This window comes from Emys orbicularis, chromosome 1 (genome assembly GCF_028017835.1).
Source record: "Emys orbicularis isolate rEmyOrb1 chromosome 1, rEmyOrb1.hap1, whole genome shotgun sequence".
Classification (NCBI taxonomy): domain Eukaryota; kingdom Metazoa; phylum Chordata; order Testudines; family Emydidae; genus Emys; species Emys orbicularis.
Window position 1 is genome coordinate 271,640,896 of NC_088683.1, and position 18,056 is coordinate 271,658,951.

The following is an 18,056-nucleotide window of genomic DNA, read 5'->3' on the forward strand; positions in this document are numbered from 1 at the left end:
GAGACGTACCGCCAGCGCCTCCGTAAAGAACGGTACTCTCCTGGAGCTCGGCCTCGGGCCGTGGCCCAACGGGTACGGGACCTCTGTTGGAGATGGTTGGAGCCTGAGGGCTTGACCGGGCCACACGTAGCGGAAAGGGTGGCCCTCGAACAGTTCACCCAGATCCTCCCAGAAGGAGGGAAAGCATGGGTACAGCGTCACCGACCGGCCACCCTGTCCGCGGCGGTGGGCCTGATGGAGGATTACTTAGCAGCTGAGGAAGCCCAGACTCACCCCCGTAGGTCTGGAAACCTGAACCGGGGAGAAGGCCCAGACAGAGGAAGCCCTCGGGGAGCGGGGGCTCGGGAACCTGCCCCCCCTATCCGACCCGCACCTACTAACCTCCACAATCCCGGACCCAGGCGGGAAGTCCCTCGGAGGCCGAGTCGAAGAGAACGGCCACCCCAAGGGGGACGAAGCCCAACAAGGGACGGCAACGGACCCGCGGAGGGCCGGAACCGCTGCTGGGAGTGCGGACAAGAGGGACATTTTCAGCGGGAATGTCCTTTTATGGATTGTAACTATGGACAAGTATGGGTTGCCGGTCATAGAGCCCGGAAAAGGGGCCCAGGGAAATTGGTGGTTCTGGTGCGGGTCGAGGGGATCCACACGAGGGCTCTCGTAGACTCAGGATGTAGTCAGACCCTCGTACGGGAGGGGCTGGTCCCGAACCTTAGACTGGCAGGGGATAAGATACACTTGCAGTGTGTACATGGGGACATTCGCCCTTATCCCACCGCCTGGGTGAGGATCGGGATAGGGCAGCGGGAGGAAGTCCTCCACGTGGGCATAGCCCCCAGATTGGCCTACCCCGTAGTGCTGGGACGGGATTGGCCCGAGTTTAGGGAGGTCCTCCAACAGTACAAATGTCAGCTCCGCAAATCGAAGGAGCTACGTCTCCAGGAAAGGAACTCCTCGGACACACGCCAGAGACAGACCCCGGGGAGGGGACGTCTACAGCGGGACAGACGCCCGCCGAAGTCCAACATCAATCCATGGAAGAGACTCAGAGGGAGTTGGAATGAGATATTGACTTTGTGAGGGAGCAGAGAGAGGACCCAACGCTGAGTCGGGCTTGGGAGCAGGCCATTGTCCCCGTAGCGGGAGAGGACGTACCTCCAAGACTTCCGCAGGGGCCACGGTTCGAGGTCCAACAGGACCGCCTATATCGGGTGGTGCAGGAGCCACATACACCTGAGGTCCTCCGACAGCTATTGGTTCCCCAGAGGTTGCGACGAGGACTACTACACTTGGCACATGCCAACCCATGGGCTGGACATCTGGGGCGGGAGAAGACCCTTCAGAGGGTGGCCCGCCGTTTCTTTTGGCCCGGCATTCACCAAGAAGTCCGAGAATATTGCGCATCCTGCCCAGAATGCCAACGGGCGGGACCAACAGGTGTACCCCGAGCCCCGTTAATACCCATGCCGGTGGTCGGCGTACCCTTTGAACGTATCGGAATGGATTTAGTGGGACCCTTAGAAAGAAGCAAGACAGGGAATCGATTTATTTTAGTAATCGTGGACTACGCAACCCGGTATCCCGAGGCTGTTCCCCTCCGAGCGGCCACGGCACCGGTGATTGCCACCAAACTCGTGAAGGTCTTCGCTAGGGTCGGGATACCCGCGGAGATCCTGACAGATCAGGGTGCTAACGTATCCTCGAAATTGATAGCAGAATTGTGCCGCCTCCTGAATATATGGACGCTCCGAACGTCAGTTTACCATCCCCACACAGACGGGCTGGTAGAGCGTTTTAATGGGACCCTGAAGTCCATGCTGCGGAAGTTCGTAGAGGAAGACCCCAGCCATTGGGATAGATTATTGCCAGCCCTGCTGTTCGCCATAAGAGTGGCGTGTAGTCGAGGAGTCGAAGAGTGAATGGCGTAGCCCCATTGTTCTGGTCCCGAAGCCCGACGGGACCACTCGATTCTGTATCGATTTCCGGAAGGTTAATGCCATCTCTAGGTTTGACGCACACCCAATGCCCCGGGTAGAAGAACTCCTAGAACGACTCGGGGGAGCGAGGTATTTGTCGACCCTAGATTTAACCAAAGGATACTGGCAAATCTCCCTTACGCCCAATTCCCGAGAGAAAACGGCCTTCCCAACACCCTTCGGCCTCTTCCACTTTGTAACCATGCCATTCGGGTTACACGGCGCTGCAGCAACGTTTCAGCGGCTGATGAATAAGCTCTTGTTGCCTCACGATCAATACGCAGCGGCATATATAGATGACATCGTGATCTACAGTCGCAGCTGGAAAGACCACCTTCGCCACCTCGGGGGAGTCCTCCAGGCCCTCCGAGAAGCTGGGCTCACAGCCAATCCGGTGAAATGCCATCTCGGCCAGGAAGAGGTGACCTACCTTGGGTATGTCGTAGGGGGAGGGAAGTTGCGCCCCCAAATCAATAAGGTACAAGCCCTTATGGACACAGCTACGCCCACGACGAAGAAACAGGTACGCCAGTTCTTGGGACTAGCCGGGTACTATCGTCGCTTTGTACCGGACTTTGCGTCCATAGCTGCACCCCTATCGGACCTGACAAAAAACTCCCAGCCACAACAGGTACAATGGTCCGACCTGTGTGACAAGGCCTTCAGGACGCTGAAAGACCGACTCATGCAGGAGCCGGTTTGCGACACCCCGATTTTTCAAAGGAGTTCATTCTCCAAACAGATGCGTCAGAGGTAGGCTTAGGGGCGGTCCTCTCCCAGGAATGGGAGGGGGAGGAACACCCAGTCCTATATCTAAGCCGAAAACTACTCCCCTGCGAGAAACACTACGCGACAATCGAGAAAGAGGCCCTGGCGGCGAAATGGGCCATTGATGCCCTGCGCTATTACTTACTGGGGAATACCTTCAAATTGATCACCGACCACGCCCCCCTCAGATGGATACACAGCATGAAGGATGCGAACCCCCGAATTATGCGCTGGTACCTGTCCCTCCAACCGTACGACTTCCGCGTGTTTCATCGTCCGGGTAAGGCGCATGCTAACGCGGATTTCTTTTCTAGACAGGGAAAGGAGGGTGCAGAGACGGACCAGCCCCGGGGACGGTCCTTCTTAAGGGGGAGGGTGTGTGGCGGGGCCAGGCAACCCCGCCTTAGCCCAGAAGGAGTTAAGCCCCAGGGACTGACAGCGGAAGTCCCGCCTCCCTGGGCGGACTGGGCATGCTCCAAGTGCTATAGGAGTATAAAGGGAGGGAGACCGGCTCAGTCTGGGGTGGAGCCCGTAGGCGCAGGACCTGCCGGGGAAGCTCCTGCGGCGGACCAGCCACAGCCGGTGGCTACGCCGGGAAGAGACGCCGTCCACGGCCCGCCGGCGCCCCGGTGCTTAGAGGAGACCCAGGGGACGACCGAACTCGCCGAGCACCAAGTACCCGTCGACTCCTGGGAGACCCCAGCGGAGACTCTGGTAGGAAGGGACCCCGGGAGGGTGACAGAGTGGTACCTCCCCCCCCCGGGGAATCTCAGCGTGTTTCGGTCGGAACCCCCCCGCTGAGTTGGTAAAAAAGCCTCACGCGACCCTCCACCCGAGGGTCGCTCTTGGAACTCCGGCCGCTAGGCCACGCTACCCTCCTCCCGAGGGTTGCTTTTGGGGACTCCGGCCGCTAGGCCACGCTACCCTCCTCCCGAGGGTCGCTTTTGGGGACTCTGGCCTATAGGCCCTACCGCCTGGTAGCCACGGGCTGGGTTCCAGACTCTTGCCGTTAGGCTGCGTCCCCTTGAGGCAAAGGGGACGTCATAGACTTTGGCCGCTAGGCTATACAGCCCTGGATTAAAGGGCTAGTTGACAGACGGTGGCGGATAGTCCACGCCGCCCGCAACCTTAGGGGCGTGGACCGTCACAATGTGCTAAACCCCCAAACTTTTCTAAAAATATTTCAGTTCTAATTAATACAGGAAAAGCAAGGTCTGGATTTCTTAGTGAATAGGATGAAAATGTAAAACCTACTAAATCTCAAAAGAGGAGGGATATGCCATCCACTTGGACTGACAGTTCCTATTTACTGAGCATGGTGTGAAAAGTATGTTGCAGATCCATCTCTCCCAAACAGGGCTCACATTCTGTGCCTACTGCCTATTTAAGAAGATGGCAGAATGTTGTAGCAGGGCCTTGGTGAATACTTACATACACAGTCTCCTGTCATTACCCAAAGACGCCTTTTCAAACACATCTTTAAATTGTCTCTGGATCACCCAGATATTCCTGGTCCAAAATTCCTAAACATCGTAGACAATCTGTCCAAAACTCTGCAAGAGCAACAAATGACCAATCTCTTATGAAATGACATTTAATTCACTTCAGTCTATCCAATCAGATAAAGCTACAACTTATTCTAGAAGCAAATACACTGGGAAAGTTGGAGATAATCAGAATGCCTCAGTTTCCAGAAGATAAAAGCTCCCAAGAAAATTAAAATAGGGACAGGTGAACCCATTTATCCACATTCAGCAAAATAATTTTATAAGTAGTTCTACTTCACAGTAACTGATTTCACAGTGTCCAGTATTCAGTCAAGATTTGAACAGAGACTACAAAATTGTTTGAAATCTTGAAACTCTCAAACACTCCACATACAAGAGAAATGCAAGTTCAAGATGTGCTTTAGGTGTAAGGTTCTGATTTCAACTCTGACCGACACATTACTCAGCTTCCTTTGTAAGCCAGCTGCCAACCTATGGAAAGATCATTATTCTGTGGAATGACAATAATCTACTTCATGTGTTGTTGGTTTTTTTACAAATAAAAAAATGAAAGTCACTTTCTGATGTTGCATTGTTGCCAAAGACTCATGCACTCCTGAATGACTGAAATTAACCAGAAAATATTTTTTTAATACCATACCCACAATAAGAAAAATGGTGTGACAATTGTAATTCACAAGCAACTAGATTTTGCTATTTTGCCCCAGGAAAAGGATGGTTATGAATATAGGTTAAGATTAAAATTTACATATCACTTTTGGTGATCCCACTCTTTTCTTAGCCACATGAGCCTAATTCAAATAGCATTGAAGTCCATGGGAGTTGTATTGGCCCCTATCATAGCATTAACTTTTTTATTAGTACACAGTCGGACACATTTGATCCTCTGAAAGCAGTGGGTTGACCGATTTAATTGGGGGCAGAATTTGCTTTGAATGTTTGGGGAGATGATCTAAATAATTTAGATCCTATTATATACATTTTTCTGAAATCGAAATTTAAAGTCCTTTCATTACTTCAGCCCTCTATAACCAACAAGTAAGAAGTATACTATTCCTCCCAAGATCCCGGGTGACAGACTGAGCTAGGACACAGCAGTACACTAAACTAGACCAACACTTTGCTCAGCCCCATCAGTTTCTACTGAATGTGAGCTTACATTTGGGGAAACAGGATTTGTTAGCTTTACAGTTGTAAACCTTTCAAATGTGAATTGATGTAGTGTCTTCAATCTCCACAAAGACGGTCTGAACTGTCCTCTTTCATTTCAACAGTGTGGTACCTGGAAGTTATAATTACAGTTTAAATGGCAGCCCTACTAACTATTTCATTGCTGATCATTCTAGCAGAAAAAGTCAGACATCATGGGATGGGAGGGCAGAACTTGCAGAGAGTACCATCTCAGTCTCCTTCCTCCTCCCCTGCAACAATCGAACTCTAGCAGAGCACTAAAAAATATAGCATAGGAAACAATCTCTGACTACTAAGGGGTGCACTATATGACCTAGCAAAGATCAGATCTGGGAAAAGCCCTATGCTTTATTTAGATTTATTTTTATTTAGATAAGTATTCTTAAGATTCTTTTCAGACTTCTTTCCCATATTTGTATCAATTTAAAAAATGTAGTTTTCTAACAACTTCTCTCTTTGTATCTGTTAGTGCATCACACCTACTTTTCTCAGCAGCACTCACTCATGGCCGGCCACAATAACTCTCAACGCATTAGATATACCTAAGCCCCTTCATTTTCAGTTTCAGCTGATTCTTACTGAAAAATTCCTGGGTATTTTAAAAAGTATTGTTCATTTTTTTCGGATTCACCCTACTTTTGTATCATTCAAATATATAAAAAATAACTTGTTTTATTAGGAAAATACAATATATTGCATGAGATATATGTATTATGATAATATGTTAGTCTGTGTGTATATGCAAAGCTGCCTGTTGAAGTAAGGCTATGCATTAGTTTAGATTAAGATACACACAATAAACAAACAGGCACACATGCTCTGAAGTGGGTGCACATCTGAATGTACTGGTGAATATCACGTGCACCACACACACATTTCAAGCTGTTAGCAGATGACAGTTTAAAGATTTGACACACTAAAATGGGAAGAAAAGAAAAATCTGTATTAGAATACATTTCAGAACACAAGGAAGTATTCAAAAGTTTTATTAAAACAAAAACAGGAGAAAAGGATGAAGTTGAATGTATGTCTGCAAATGGTGTGGCCCAATTATTAAATATAAATATTTATAAGCTAATAGTTCTAAGTCTGCAACAGTAAACTGTTTATTCAAATGAAAGGCTTTATTTGTGGATTAGAGATATATTGTTTTCTTAAACTCATAGGTGGCATTGTGTTTTGAGTTCTGTTTTAGTTCCACAGCAAACCACATTGATGAATAGAATTCAAAGCATTCATCTATTGAATACCTTTCCCCTCTGTCTTTCCATCCACCAAAAGAAACCCCGATATTTACCCAGAAAAATTAATATTTTTTGCACTGATTTTCACCTGCTTTTGTTGTTGTGGCAATAAACACTGATAAATTCCTGGGAAAAATAAAATAAAATAAAAACTGAAAATGAAGGGCACTAGAAATACCATATATTGGTTATAAAAGCCATGGTGAGGATGAGTTTAACTCACTCTTTACAGTTGTTTCAAGAAGTTCTGTTTGGCACAAGCTATTCTTCTTCTTGATATACTGAACTAGACATTTTTGTTCTACTACCATGAAATCATTTACAAGGATTTGGAACACTTTCACTTGCAGGACAATCAATTTCATTAATATCTAAGAACTTGAGACCGTGTTTTACTCATGCACATTCAGACTATGAAGTCTTCATTCATGTAGCAACCAAACCACACAAAGTTTATCACAGCAATTAACTTGGGACTTGGAGCTGAGATTTGGAAATAAAATTTTCTGATAATATCTGCAGGAAAGCTTGAACAAAATGCTTCAGAAGTATTAAGCAGTTATATTTGTCTTATTTCAACTTTTTAAAGTCTTGTGGATACCTTTAAGTTTAGGTGTGATGGTGCTTTCCTCCTGCAGCTGTCCACTGAAATCTAATTAGTGCTTATTTGTATTTCGGTAGTGCAAAAAGGAGCTAGGCGCTGTACAAACATGTAGGAAAACTGCCCCTCTCCTAACAAGCTGCCAATCTAAGGAAGTGGTTTCCAATCTGTGGTCCAGCAACCCCTGTGGATCTGCAGACTATGTCTAAGATTTCCAAACGGGTCACCATCTCCATTCACCATTTTGGGGGTTTTTGCAAATGAAAAAAGGTTGCAAAGCACTAATCTAAGGTCCTGTTCCTGCAAGTTGCCCCATAGAGCTGGCCTCCTGCAGATTTCCTTTGACTTTGCTAAGGCCCAAACCCTGAAAACATTTAGGCATCTCAGAAACTTCGTGTACTCGAGCTAACCAGCTGAAGCCAGTGCCACTGGTGTGCATATGTGGTTGAAGGCTGGGGGCTTAAACATCTAGGATGAAGTCCTGCCCCCAATGAAGGCCACGGCACAACTCCCCCGGACTGCGAGGCGGCCGGGATTTCCAGGCTGGTCGGCAATGGTCATTCTCATTTCTTGCAACTTTGAACAGGGCAGCGAGGAGCAGCTGTGCTGTGCGTGGGGACCCAGGCCGGGCGCTCGCTAGCCCCGCGGCTGCCTGCGGGCTCCGGCTCGGCTCCGGCCACGCGGGACGGGCTCTGCATGGGCTCCGGGCCGGCAGGAGGCGCCGGGGAGGGTGTCTGATTTCCCGGAAGCGGCTCCGGCACTGTGCTGCTGAGCCGGGGAAGCAGCTGCTGCCCGGCAGCCCCACGCCTGTTGCACGCCGCGGGCCGGGCACAGAGCGGCCGAGCCAGCGGCAGCAGCAGGTGACAGAGCAGCGGCCGGGGCAGGGGGATGGAGGCGCCGCGGCGGGAGAAGCCCAACCCCCTGCGGGCTGCCAACTTCTGCTCCCGGCTCTTCTTCTGGTGAGTCCCCCCCGCGCCGTCCCCGGCCGCGCTGGCGCCGGCTCCCCATCCCGGGGCACCGCCGTGCGGCAGGGCTGCTCGGGCCGCGGGAGCCCGGAGCCGGGCTGTGCAGAAAGGGGGTCGGAGCGAGCACAGAGCCTGGGGAGGAGAGAGCCGCCCCGCGGCCAGGTTCAGCCTGGCGGCGCCTGGCCCGTCCCGCGCTTCCCGGGAGGGCTCAGGCTGAGCGTCGGTGCTCCCGGGAATGCCGCTGCACCCGCGAGCAGGAGCTGGCCGTGGGCCAAGTGTCATCATTGACAGATCCCGGGGGCGGGGGTCTTTCGGTGCGAGCAGCCGCTTCTCAAAGACTAGGTCCGGTCATACGAGACCCGGTCTCGTGAGGTGACCTGTCCCGCCTAGCGCTGCCTGCTGCACCAGCGGGGCTGCTACGCCGGGCTCTTCAGCCAGCCCGCTACTAACCTCTTGTAGGGAGCAGCTGGTTTGAGAAGACCCCCACCCCCCAGCGCACACAGCCAGGAGCAGGCTGTAAAGTCGAGCTGCGGCGGGATCACCCCCCCTCCCCCATTGCTCCCTTGCCTGATTCTGTTCCCCATAGGTGGTCAGGGGCCTTAGAGTAGTGCCCATTTTTAAGTATCCTGTGTGGCTTGCTACTGCGGAGAATTTCCTTGTTTACGGCAGATCCAAGCCCCGTTACACTATTCACTATGTCATTTTCTTGTTTTATGTGGTAATTGGGGAAAGGGGAACCTTCTTTTCTACTTGTGTCAACACTTACCATTGTCTGAGCCACCTGTGCTTAGACCAATTCTGATGCAAGCTGACTGAAATCATGCTATTTCTTCCTCTTACTTAATGGATCAGAGGCAAGCCGTGCGTTGTTCATTCTAAAGAAATCTGCCCTATCTCTAGCAAACTCCTGTTTTCTTAAATGAGATCCCTCAAGTAGTATGTGGCACTCTGGGGAATCTCCCAAGGCAACAGTCATCCAGATTATTAGCTGACTGCTTCCTGCAGTATCATTCCTGACCATTGGCTGTACCCACTATCCTTTTTGGGGTGGTAGAGGTTTTCACAGCGGGGTGAGATGTGGAGAAGCGCCCATAGAAATTACTATGTACTTGGGACCAGATTCTCCACTGCATTTGCTCCTTTGCAAAGCTAGTGTAAAATTTGACCATTCTGATTTGGTAGCATTTTACAGTTATTTTGCACAGATATACGATTACTCAAGGTGCAAGACAGTGGAGAATCAGTCTGTTGTTTGCTGCACACTTTTTTTTTTTTCTTTGAAAAGGTGTCAGTCTATCCTCCCATCTGTCTTCTCTCACTTTGTGGATCAGGATCCCAGCAGAGCCTAAATGGAAAGTTTCCCAGTAGGGTGACTTTAAGGCCTTGGCTACACTTGCGAGTTACAGCGCTGTAAAGCCTCCCCCAGCACTGTACCTCACTCCCTGTCCACACTGGCAGGGCACTTACAGCGCTGTATCTCCCTGGGTACACCGCTGCAGGTAGTCCACCTTCCCGAGAAGCGTAAGAGATACAGCGGAGTGGCTACGACTCACGGGTGTGAGTGTAAACGCTTGCAGCGCTGTACTAATCACCTTGTCAAGTGGCCAATCCTCTCCATTGTTCTGACCGGCTGCAGGAATGCGGAAGTGCCGGTTTCAAAGCTCGTACCACAGAGAAAAAGCAAACAGTTTGCTGTTTGCTTTGAGTGAGTGAATGAATGAGCAGGGGGCTGGGAGTTCGGAACTTGCAAAATAGAGTGCTGATGCTCCAAAAAGCACTCTCTCTCCCCCCACACTCCCTGTCACACTCCACCCCACACCCCCCCGTTTTGAAAAGCACGTTGCAGCCACATGAATGCTGGGATAGCTGCCCATAATGCACCGCTCCCAACACAGCTGCAAATGCTGCAAATGTGGTCACGACAGTGTGCTGGCAGCTGTCAGTGTGGACAGACTGCAGCGCTTTTCCCTACTCAGCTGTACGAAGACAGGTTTACCTCACAGCGCTGTACAGCTGCAAGTGTAGCCAAGGCCTTTAGGAGAAGGGAAGAGCAACACTTCCCCCAATGCAGGCTTCACTTGTAGAGAAGGAGGGGGCGGTGAGGGGAGAAGTACTGGATTCTTTGTTTGGAGCTCTTGGAAACGCAGGAAGGGTTTGAGTAATCAAACTTTAACCTGATCCTGAAAACAGTTCTGAGCGGAAATCTTTTTTTGAGGATGGAGGGATGAACAAACAAAAATGTACAAACCTGGTGTTACCAGATTTGCCCGTTACTTTGGGGTATGCTCATTTATTAGGGTTATTCTTGGGGGGGGCGGGGGGAGGTGTTCTGTAGTTCTATCAATGTACTGCTTGTGTCACTTGTGTTCTCATACGGAGCTCTACTTCTCCCTGCTGTATATTCCCTCCCAATGGAGCTATCCTGCAGGATCTAGGTTCCCCAGGGCTGGGTTCTTCCAGCCCCAGAATCAGACTGACCGACACACAGACACAGGCACACACACACAGAGACACAGACACCGTTCATCATCACTCCCAAGCTGACCCCTTATATGTCCCTCTACTCAGTAGGTTGGGTCAAGCAGCATTTCCAAGCTGTCACGCTCATATGCCCTGGGCACCGCACTGGAATAGGGTAGTACGTCTGAGCAGGCTGGGTTGAGCAGCACTTCCAAGATGCCACCCTCATATGTCCCAGGTTCAGCACGTCCCTATTCCCACTTTCACGTTACAATTGTTCTGGTAGCAACCCACTTGATGAGCAAACCCCACAGGATTTTTGGACGCTGCAGGGATCTTTAGCTTAGGTACGAGGAGCGTTGCTGCAGAGTGAATGAGGAAGCCACCCCTCCCCCCCCCCCACAAGGGGGGGAAGGGAGAGAGAGAAGCAAGCAAGCTTACCTATGAAAGTTATTTATTGCCAAGTAATAACCACAGGGGAGCCAAACAAACAAAACAGGTATAATATTAAATCTAACTTAAATTAGATTATAAAAGTCAGGTTTAGAAAACTATAACTGATCACAGAAGTCAGGGTCAGAAGGCTATACCTAGAGAGAGAGAGAGAGCTGGGTTCTCACCACTCCGTGAAGCTTGAATCTATTGGAGTTCCCAAGTGGTGGTGGTAGTTGAGGGTCCAGAGTGCTGGAGACAGGCAGAGCCCCCAGCATGATCAGTCAGGAGAAAATAAAGTCCCAATGGAACTGATGCAGATTTTGGATCCAGGCATCAGAGCACTTACTTGACCATGGGTAGGGGTTTTTGTGGGGAAACAATGGTTCAAGAGAGAACACTAGATTTGTTTATGTGTAAACTGATGGCTCAAGGGAGTGTACCAAAGTTGTTTTGTTCAAGCTAGACAATAGGAACTGATCATTCCTGGCTATGGGCAGTGTTCCTTGGAGGGAGCTCACAATGCAATTAGGCAGCTTCACTATTTTGGATACCAATAAAGGATTTATTACTAGAATTGGTCTGATAACTGCTGAGCTGGGTGTGTGCAGGTGTGGGTTCCTTAACATCTGGAGCAGAGATCCCCCATCATGCAGTGCTTCCCTGCTTTTCTGGTCCCAGAGTTCCGTGTGGTTCTTGCCTTGGAATCTCTGTTCTCCAGTCTGTATGCTAATAGAGATGCCTCCCTGTCCCATCTTCGATGCAAATGAGGCTAGGGGAGTTTCCCTAATCCTGTCACCCTTGTCTGGAGGGGTTTAGGTGTGTCTCCCACTGCCTTTTCATTGCTTTTTGTAAGTCTTTCTTCTGATGGGTTTTGGTTCAAGCCGAGGCTGGGGTGGGGAAGGTCTTTTGTGAGTCAGAGAGGCTGGGTACTGTGCCCTGGTTCCCCAAGAACACAGAGCTGATTGGCAATCCAGTGTTACCTAACATTATTTCAGTTGTTAAGGGGATGCTCTCAGGTCCTTATATCGTTTATTAGACCATCTTTTGTGGGTGGAAGAGACAAGTTTTCAAGCTTCACAGAGCTCTTCTTCAGGTCTGGGAAAGGTAATCTGTGTCAGCTAAATATAAAGTGAGACATAATATAAGGGGTTAACATGTTGCAAGAAACCACTTCAAATGAAGTAGGCAAGTAACATCTCTGCAGTCATAGGAGAAAGGAGAATTAGTATGTTACAAATTGTTGAAATGAGCCATAAACGTAGAGTCTCTGAGACCATGGTTTTTAGTGACCGACTTGTCTGTTTTCATTGTTCAAACTGGGAGTAATTAAAAAAAATACATTATTTATAAAAATGTTTTTGTTGTTTGTTCTATGTAATGCATGGGAGGATAAAACATGTACCCCAGCTCCAGAACTAGAACTCATAGGGAGAGATTAGGGAAAGTGGAATAGAAAGGAGGCATACTGCAGTAATCTCAGGTGCAGTGGGGTATACTGCTCATTTCACCAGAAAAGCTCCCCTAGTAGGGAAGTCCTTCACTCTGCATAGGGAAGCATACAGCATTCATTAGCTTACTCCTTGGCTCCTCCTGTCTTAAAGCCTCTTTAGGATCTTGGAGCCTCAATATCCTGGGCCTCATCAGGGTGGATTTGATTGATCAAATTGATTTAAATCATGATTTAAATCACTAGTCAGGAAGTCTCAATTTAATCATGGTTTTCTACATAAAAGTGCATTCTTGTTGGTTGTTATAACCTTAATACATATTCATCACAACTCAGAGATAGATGTAGATTTCATTTTTAGAAAGTACACACTATACATTTTTAAGTGATTTATTTTGAAAAAAATGTCAGATTAGTTTTACAGCTATATCAGAAAATGAATGATTGTTTGGTTATTTCATTTACCAAAGATAATTGAAGCAGATATTTATGAAGTCATTGGAAGGTGAACTATCTCCAATTCAACCGGTTAATCATTAATATTTGGAGGATTTTCTTGTCATGCTGTATTAGGAGGAGAACATCACCAGACAGACATTTAAATTGTTTTATTTAACTAAAACAATGTTATGTATTCTGGATTTTTTTCTTCAACAGCAAACATATAATATTTTAACAAAACAAGCGCATGAATTTTTGTATTTAGTTAAACATTCAAGTTTTTTAAAATCAGGTTTGTTTTTGTTAAAATTGTTTTTAACTAAAATAGTTAAATGAAATATTTAAAAAAAAAAAAATTAAATCAACTATGTCAGCCAGGTCAACATGAGAAACTTAAAATATTGGCTTCTGCAGCAAACTCAGTCATCTTCACCTTCATTTTCCTGTTTGTTCATAATCTGGAAAAGAAAAACAAGCTTTCCTGCTTTTTCAGGTCCCAAACGATTTCTCAATTTGGAATGAATTAGTCTAAAGGAAGAAAATATTCTTTCTACACTGGCAGAAGAAGCTACTGCTGTTAAAAGTGAGATTATCACTTCAACTGTCTCTGAATCCAAGTGTTTACGTGACTTCCACCAGTTCACTGGTGTGACTTTCTTTAAAACATCATCAGCAAACATATATTTCTTGAATGGTTCATCCTTAGCTCTGAAGTTTATTATAGTTGGCATTGTGGAGGGATGATTGCTGGATGTCAATGTCATAGCCAACTCCTCTTCTTCAGCAGTTAAGGTTTGACCCTGGTACCGAGTATTGAGAATATTTGCAAGAAAATGAGCTGGAAATAGTGCTTGTCCCATTTGTTTTTTTAATGCTTATAATTTAACTCTGTCATTGCATATTTCTCTTTTTAAGATCTCACTCAGTTCCTTCTGAATTTCAGCAGTGTCAGCAATAAAACAGCTATTTCCCTGCATTTTGTTTAAGACTACAGAAATAGGTTTCAGGGTACTCAGCATGTGTTCAACATTTCTCTGAAACCCAATGGTGAGAACTTTGGCTGTGACAGTGCTGTCTATTTTTCCACGTTTTTGTTCACAAACTGTCATCAGATTAGGCCAGTTCTTGATATAGTGCTCAGAACAGTCCACTACTGAGTTCCATCGCATGTCTTGTGGGAGAGTTAGCTTGTTTCCTCCCACTTTTTTCAAAGAAGCTGCTGCAAAGTGGTTGTTATGGAAGTATTTTGCAATTTCAATAACATTAGCCTTTATTTCTGGAACACTGAAGTCTTTGGCTAGGAGGTGCATCAAATGAGCACTGCAACCGTATGTTATTAGCTTGGGACTCTCTTCTAAATTTTTTCTCATCTTGGATACATCTGCAGCATTGTCTGTGACCAAGCTATGTACTAGACATTTGAAGTTTTTTTTCATAGTTTGTTATAGCTTTTACTGCTACTTCTTGTAAGTATTCTGCTGTGTATGCATTTCCTGATGTATCTATTGTTTCTGTAAGGAAGACATTCCCTTCTTCTGTTGTCACACAAGCACATACAACAGGATCATTGTGGACATTGCTCCACCCATCAAGACTCAGGTTAACAATATCACCCTCTAGACATTTTGCACCCTGCTCAATTTCTCTTTCATACACTTTATCCAGCAATTTGCCTGCGACATCTGCTCTGTTGGGTGGACTGTATCCTGGTCTTAATGACTGAACCATGTTAATGAACTGTGGGTTCTCAATCATACGGAAAGGAGAGTTTGTTGCATAAACAAACCGGGCAATTTTTTCATCAATTACCTCTTTTTGTAATCTGCTGGTTCTTATCACAAACTTATCTATGGTTGTTTCTGGATGATGGAGATTTTTTTTCTTTTTGCTACAGATGATATACTGTGGTTATGTTACATACATAATGTGACTGAAACACTATAATTGGCAGATAACTCTGAAACTATTAAAAAATGATGGTGATCTTGAAGGTGCATAGTCTTCAGAATCTTGTATGTTGAGGATGGATTCTCCTGAACAAAATAGTCAATACAGAAGCACCTGCAACCCCATAAGATTGGGTCCCTAATGCATGAACTATTGGAACTCATTTACAAAACTTTTCTTAAACATTACATGAATATATTGTCTCATACTATAGAATTAGAATTTATAATCCCTATTCCATGATGAGATATCTTTGAACTATAATGTATTTTAATTAAAACTATCTTTTAAATGGTATTTTTACTAAAAAAGCATTTTATAAAAAAATATAAATCCGATTTAAATAAAAAAAATGATTTTTTTAAATCATTGATTTTTATCCACCCTGGGCCTCATTCATATACGTGGGCAGTGGATCAAGCTGCAGAAGCAGGGGTTCCCTGTTCCGTAGATGTGAAGGCTTTTTCTGTCTCATTTTGTTCACCTACATATGTTTAGGTGGAGGAGGAAGAATGCAATGTATGGATTTTTAACCTGACTTAAAATTTGTCCATTTTAAAGTGCCCCTTTAAAACTTGAGAATTTTAAAAATCTATTTTACATCTTTATGTTGTTTGCCCAAGATTAAGAAGTGGAATAAATAAACAATGAGTAATTTTTTACTTTGTTTAAAGGACTAAAATATAGACCCTTATTCTTCAATGTGATGCAGATAGACAGACTGCTGCATTCATGCAGAGCTCTGTTGATTTCATTGGTGCTCCCTGGGCACACAGAAGCCCACTCATCTATATCATATGGCAGGATCACGGCCATATGTTTAAAGTGAATTTCACTTCTAAATTTTTATATAGAGGCACAAAGCTGCAATGTTTGTGCTTTAAATAAAAACATAACAGTTCTCACTAAATTAAAAATATCTCACTATGTATTTTGTTTTGTAACATTTCTCCCCTCTACCCCCCTAAAAAAATCTTCACGTTTTAGGCCTTATCTACTGAACATTGTCTCTTTAAGTCACTTCACTTGTCCTGTACTGTATGCACTTCATGTCTGATTATCAATAACATCACTTTATTCTTACTGAACTATGCAGGGGAAAAGCCACTACTGTCTATTTTCTCAGTGGAAAACTCACCTGTAGTGATGGCTTTAGTGGAGTAAACTGAGTATCATGGAGCTATAACTTTTAGCAAACTGGCACATAATTTATAGATGTGTTAATCCCAGAAAAGGATAAAAATGCATTTAATATATTTTTTTAAAAGCTCACTTCAAGAATTTTACATTTCTGTGTACATCCACCCACTCGCCCCTTCCTGAAAGCTCCCTGTAGATGATTGAAGAACACTCCATTGAAATAGTGGTTTCATATAGCATATTCTGAGATGCTTTCATATTGGAAGCAGGAAAAACAGAGCCTGAGGAGGAAGACTTCAGGGAATAGAATCATCTCCCTCCTCCTTGTAACAACTTTTTATGTACTTGAAAACTGTTATCATGTCCCCTCTCAGTCTTCTCTTTTGCAGACTAAACAAACCCAATTTTTTCAATCTTCCTTCATAGGTCATGTTCTCAAGACCTTTAATCATTCTTGTTGCTCTTCTCTGGACCCTTTCCAATTTCTCCACATCTTTCTTGAAATGCGGTGCCCAGAACTGGACACAATACTCCAGCTGAGGCCTAACCAGAGCAGAGTAGAGCGGAAGAATGACTTCTCGTGTCTTGCTCACAACACACCTGTTAATACATCCCAGAAACATGTTTGCTTTTTTTGCAACAGCATCACACTGTCGACTCATATTTAGCTTGTGGTCCACTATAACCCCTAGATCCCTTTCTGCCGTACTCCTTCCTAGACAGTCTCTTCCCATTCTGTATGTGTGAAACTGATTTTTTCTTCCTAAGTGGAGCATTTTGCATTTGTCTTTGTTAAACTTCATCCTGTTTAACTCAGACCATTTCTCTAATTTGTCCAGATCATTTTGAATTATGACCCTGTCCTCCAAAGCAGTTGCAATCCCTCCCAGTTTGGTATCATCCGCAAACTTAATAAGCGTACTTTCTATGCCAATATCTAAGTCGTTAATGAAGATATTGAACAGAGCCGGTCCCAAAACAGACCCCTGCGGAACCCCACTCGTTATGCCTTTCCAGCAGGATTGGGAACCATTAATAACAACTCTCTGAGTACGGTTATCCAGCCAGTTATGCACCCACCTTATAGTAGCCCCATCTAAATTGTATTTGCCTAGTTTATCGATAAGAATATCATGCGAGACCGTATCAAATGCCTTACTAAAGTCTAGGTATACCACATCCACAGCTTCTCCCTTATCCACAAGACTCGTTATCCTATCGAAGAAAGCTATCAGATTGGTTTGACATGATTTGTTCTTTACAAATACATGCTGGCTATTCCCGATCACCTTACCACCTTCCAAGTGTTTGCAGATGATTTCCTTAATTACTTGCTCCATTATCTTCCCTGGCACAGAAGTTAAACTAACTGGTCTGTAGTTTCCTGGGTTGTTTTTATTTCCCTTTTTATAGATGGGCACTATATTTGCCCTTTTCCAGTCTTCTGGAATCTCTCCCGTCTCCCATGATTTTCCAAAGATAATAGCTAGAGGCTCAGATACCTCCTATATTAGCTCCTTGAGTATTCTAGGATGCATTTCATCAGGCCCTGGTGACTTGCAGGCATCTAACTTTTCTAAGTGATTTTTAACTTGTTCTTTTTTTATTTTATCTTCTAAACCTACCCACTTCCCATTAGCATTCACTATGTTAGGCCTTCCTTCAGACTTCTCGGTGAAGACCGAAACAAAGAAGTCATTAAGCATCTCTGCCATTTCCAAGTTTCCTGTTACTGTTTCTCCCTCTTCACTGAGCAGTGGGCCTACCCTGTCTTTGGTCTTCCTCTTGCTTCTAATGTATTGATAAAATATATCAATACAATATAAAGTGTGTGTGTATATATATATACACACTCGTTCATAAGTCAAATTTTTTTAGTAAAAAAGGGAAGCACCAGAGAAGGGGGTCGGCTTATGAACGGGTATAGAGGGGG

The 18,056-nt window shown here is 45.7% G+C and overlaps 1 protein-coding gene across 1 annotated transcript in view; it reads left to right on the forward strand.

The window, feature by feature from the left end:
- The first annotated feature begins 8,176 nt into the window (after positions 1-8,176).
- Positions 8,177-18,056, forward strand: part of ABCC4 (ATP binding cassette subfamily C member 4 (PEL blood group)) — a 224,653-nt gene continuing 214,773 nt past the window's right edge. The window contains exon 1 of the mRNA XM_065414371.1: positions 8,177-8,247. Within this exon, the coding sequence (XP_065270443.1) occupies positions 8,177-8,247 (71 nt within the window). The remainder of the gene's footprint in view (positions 8,248-18,056) is intronic.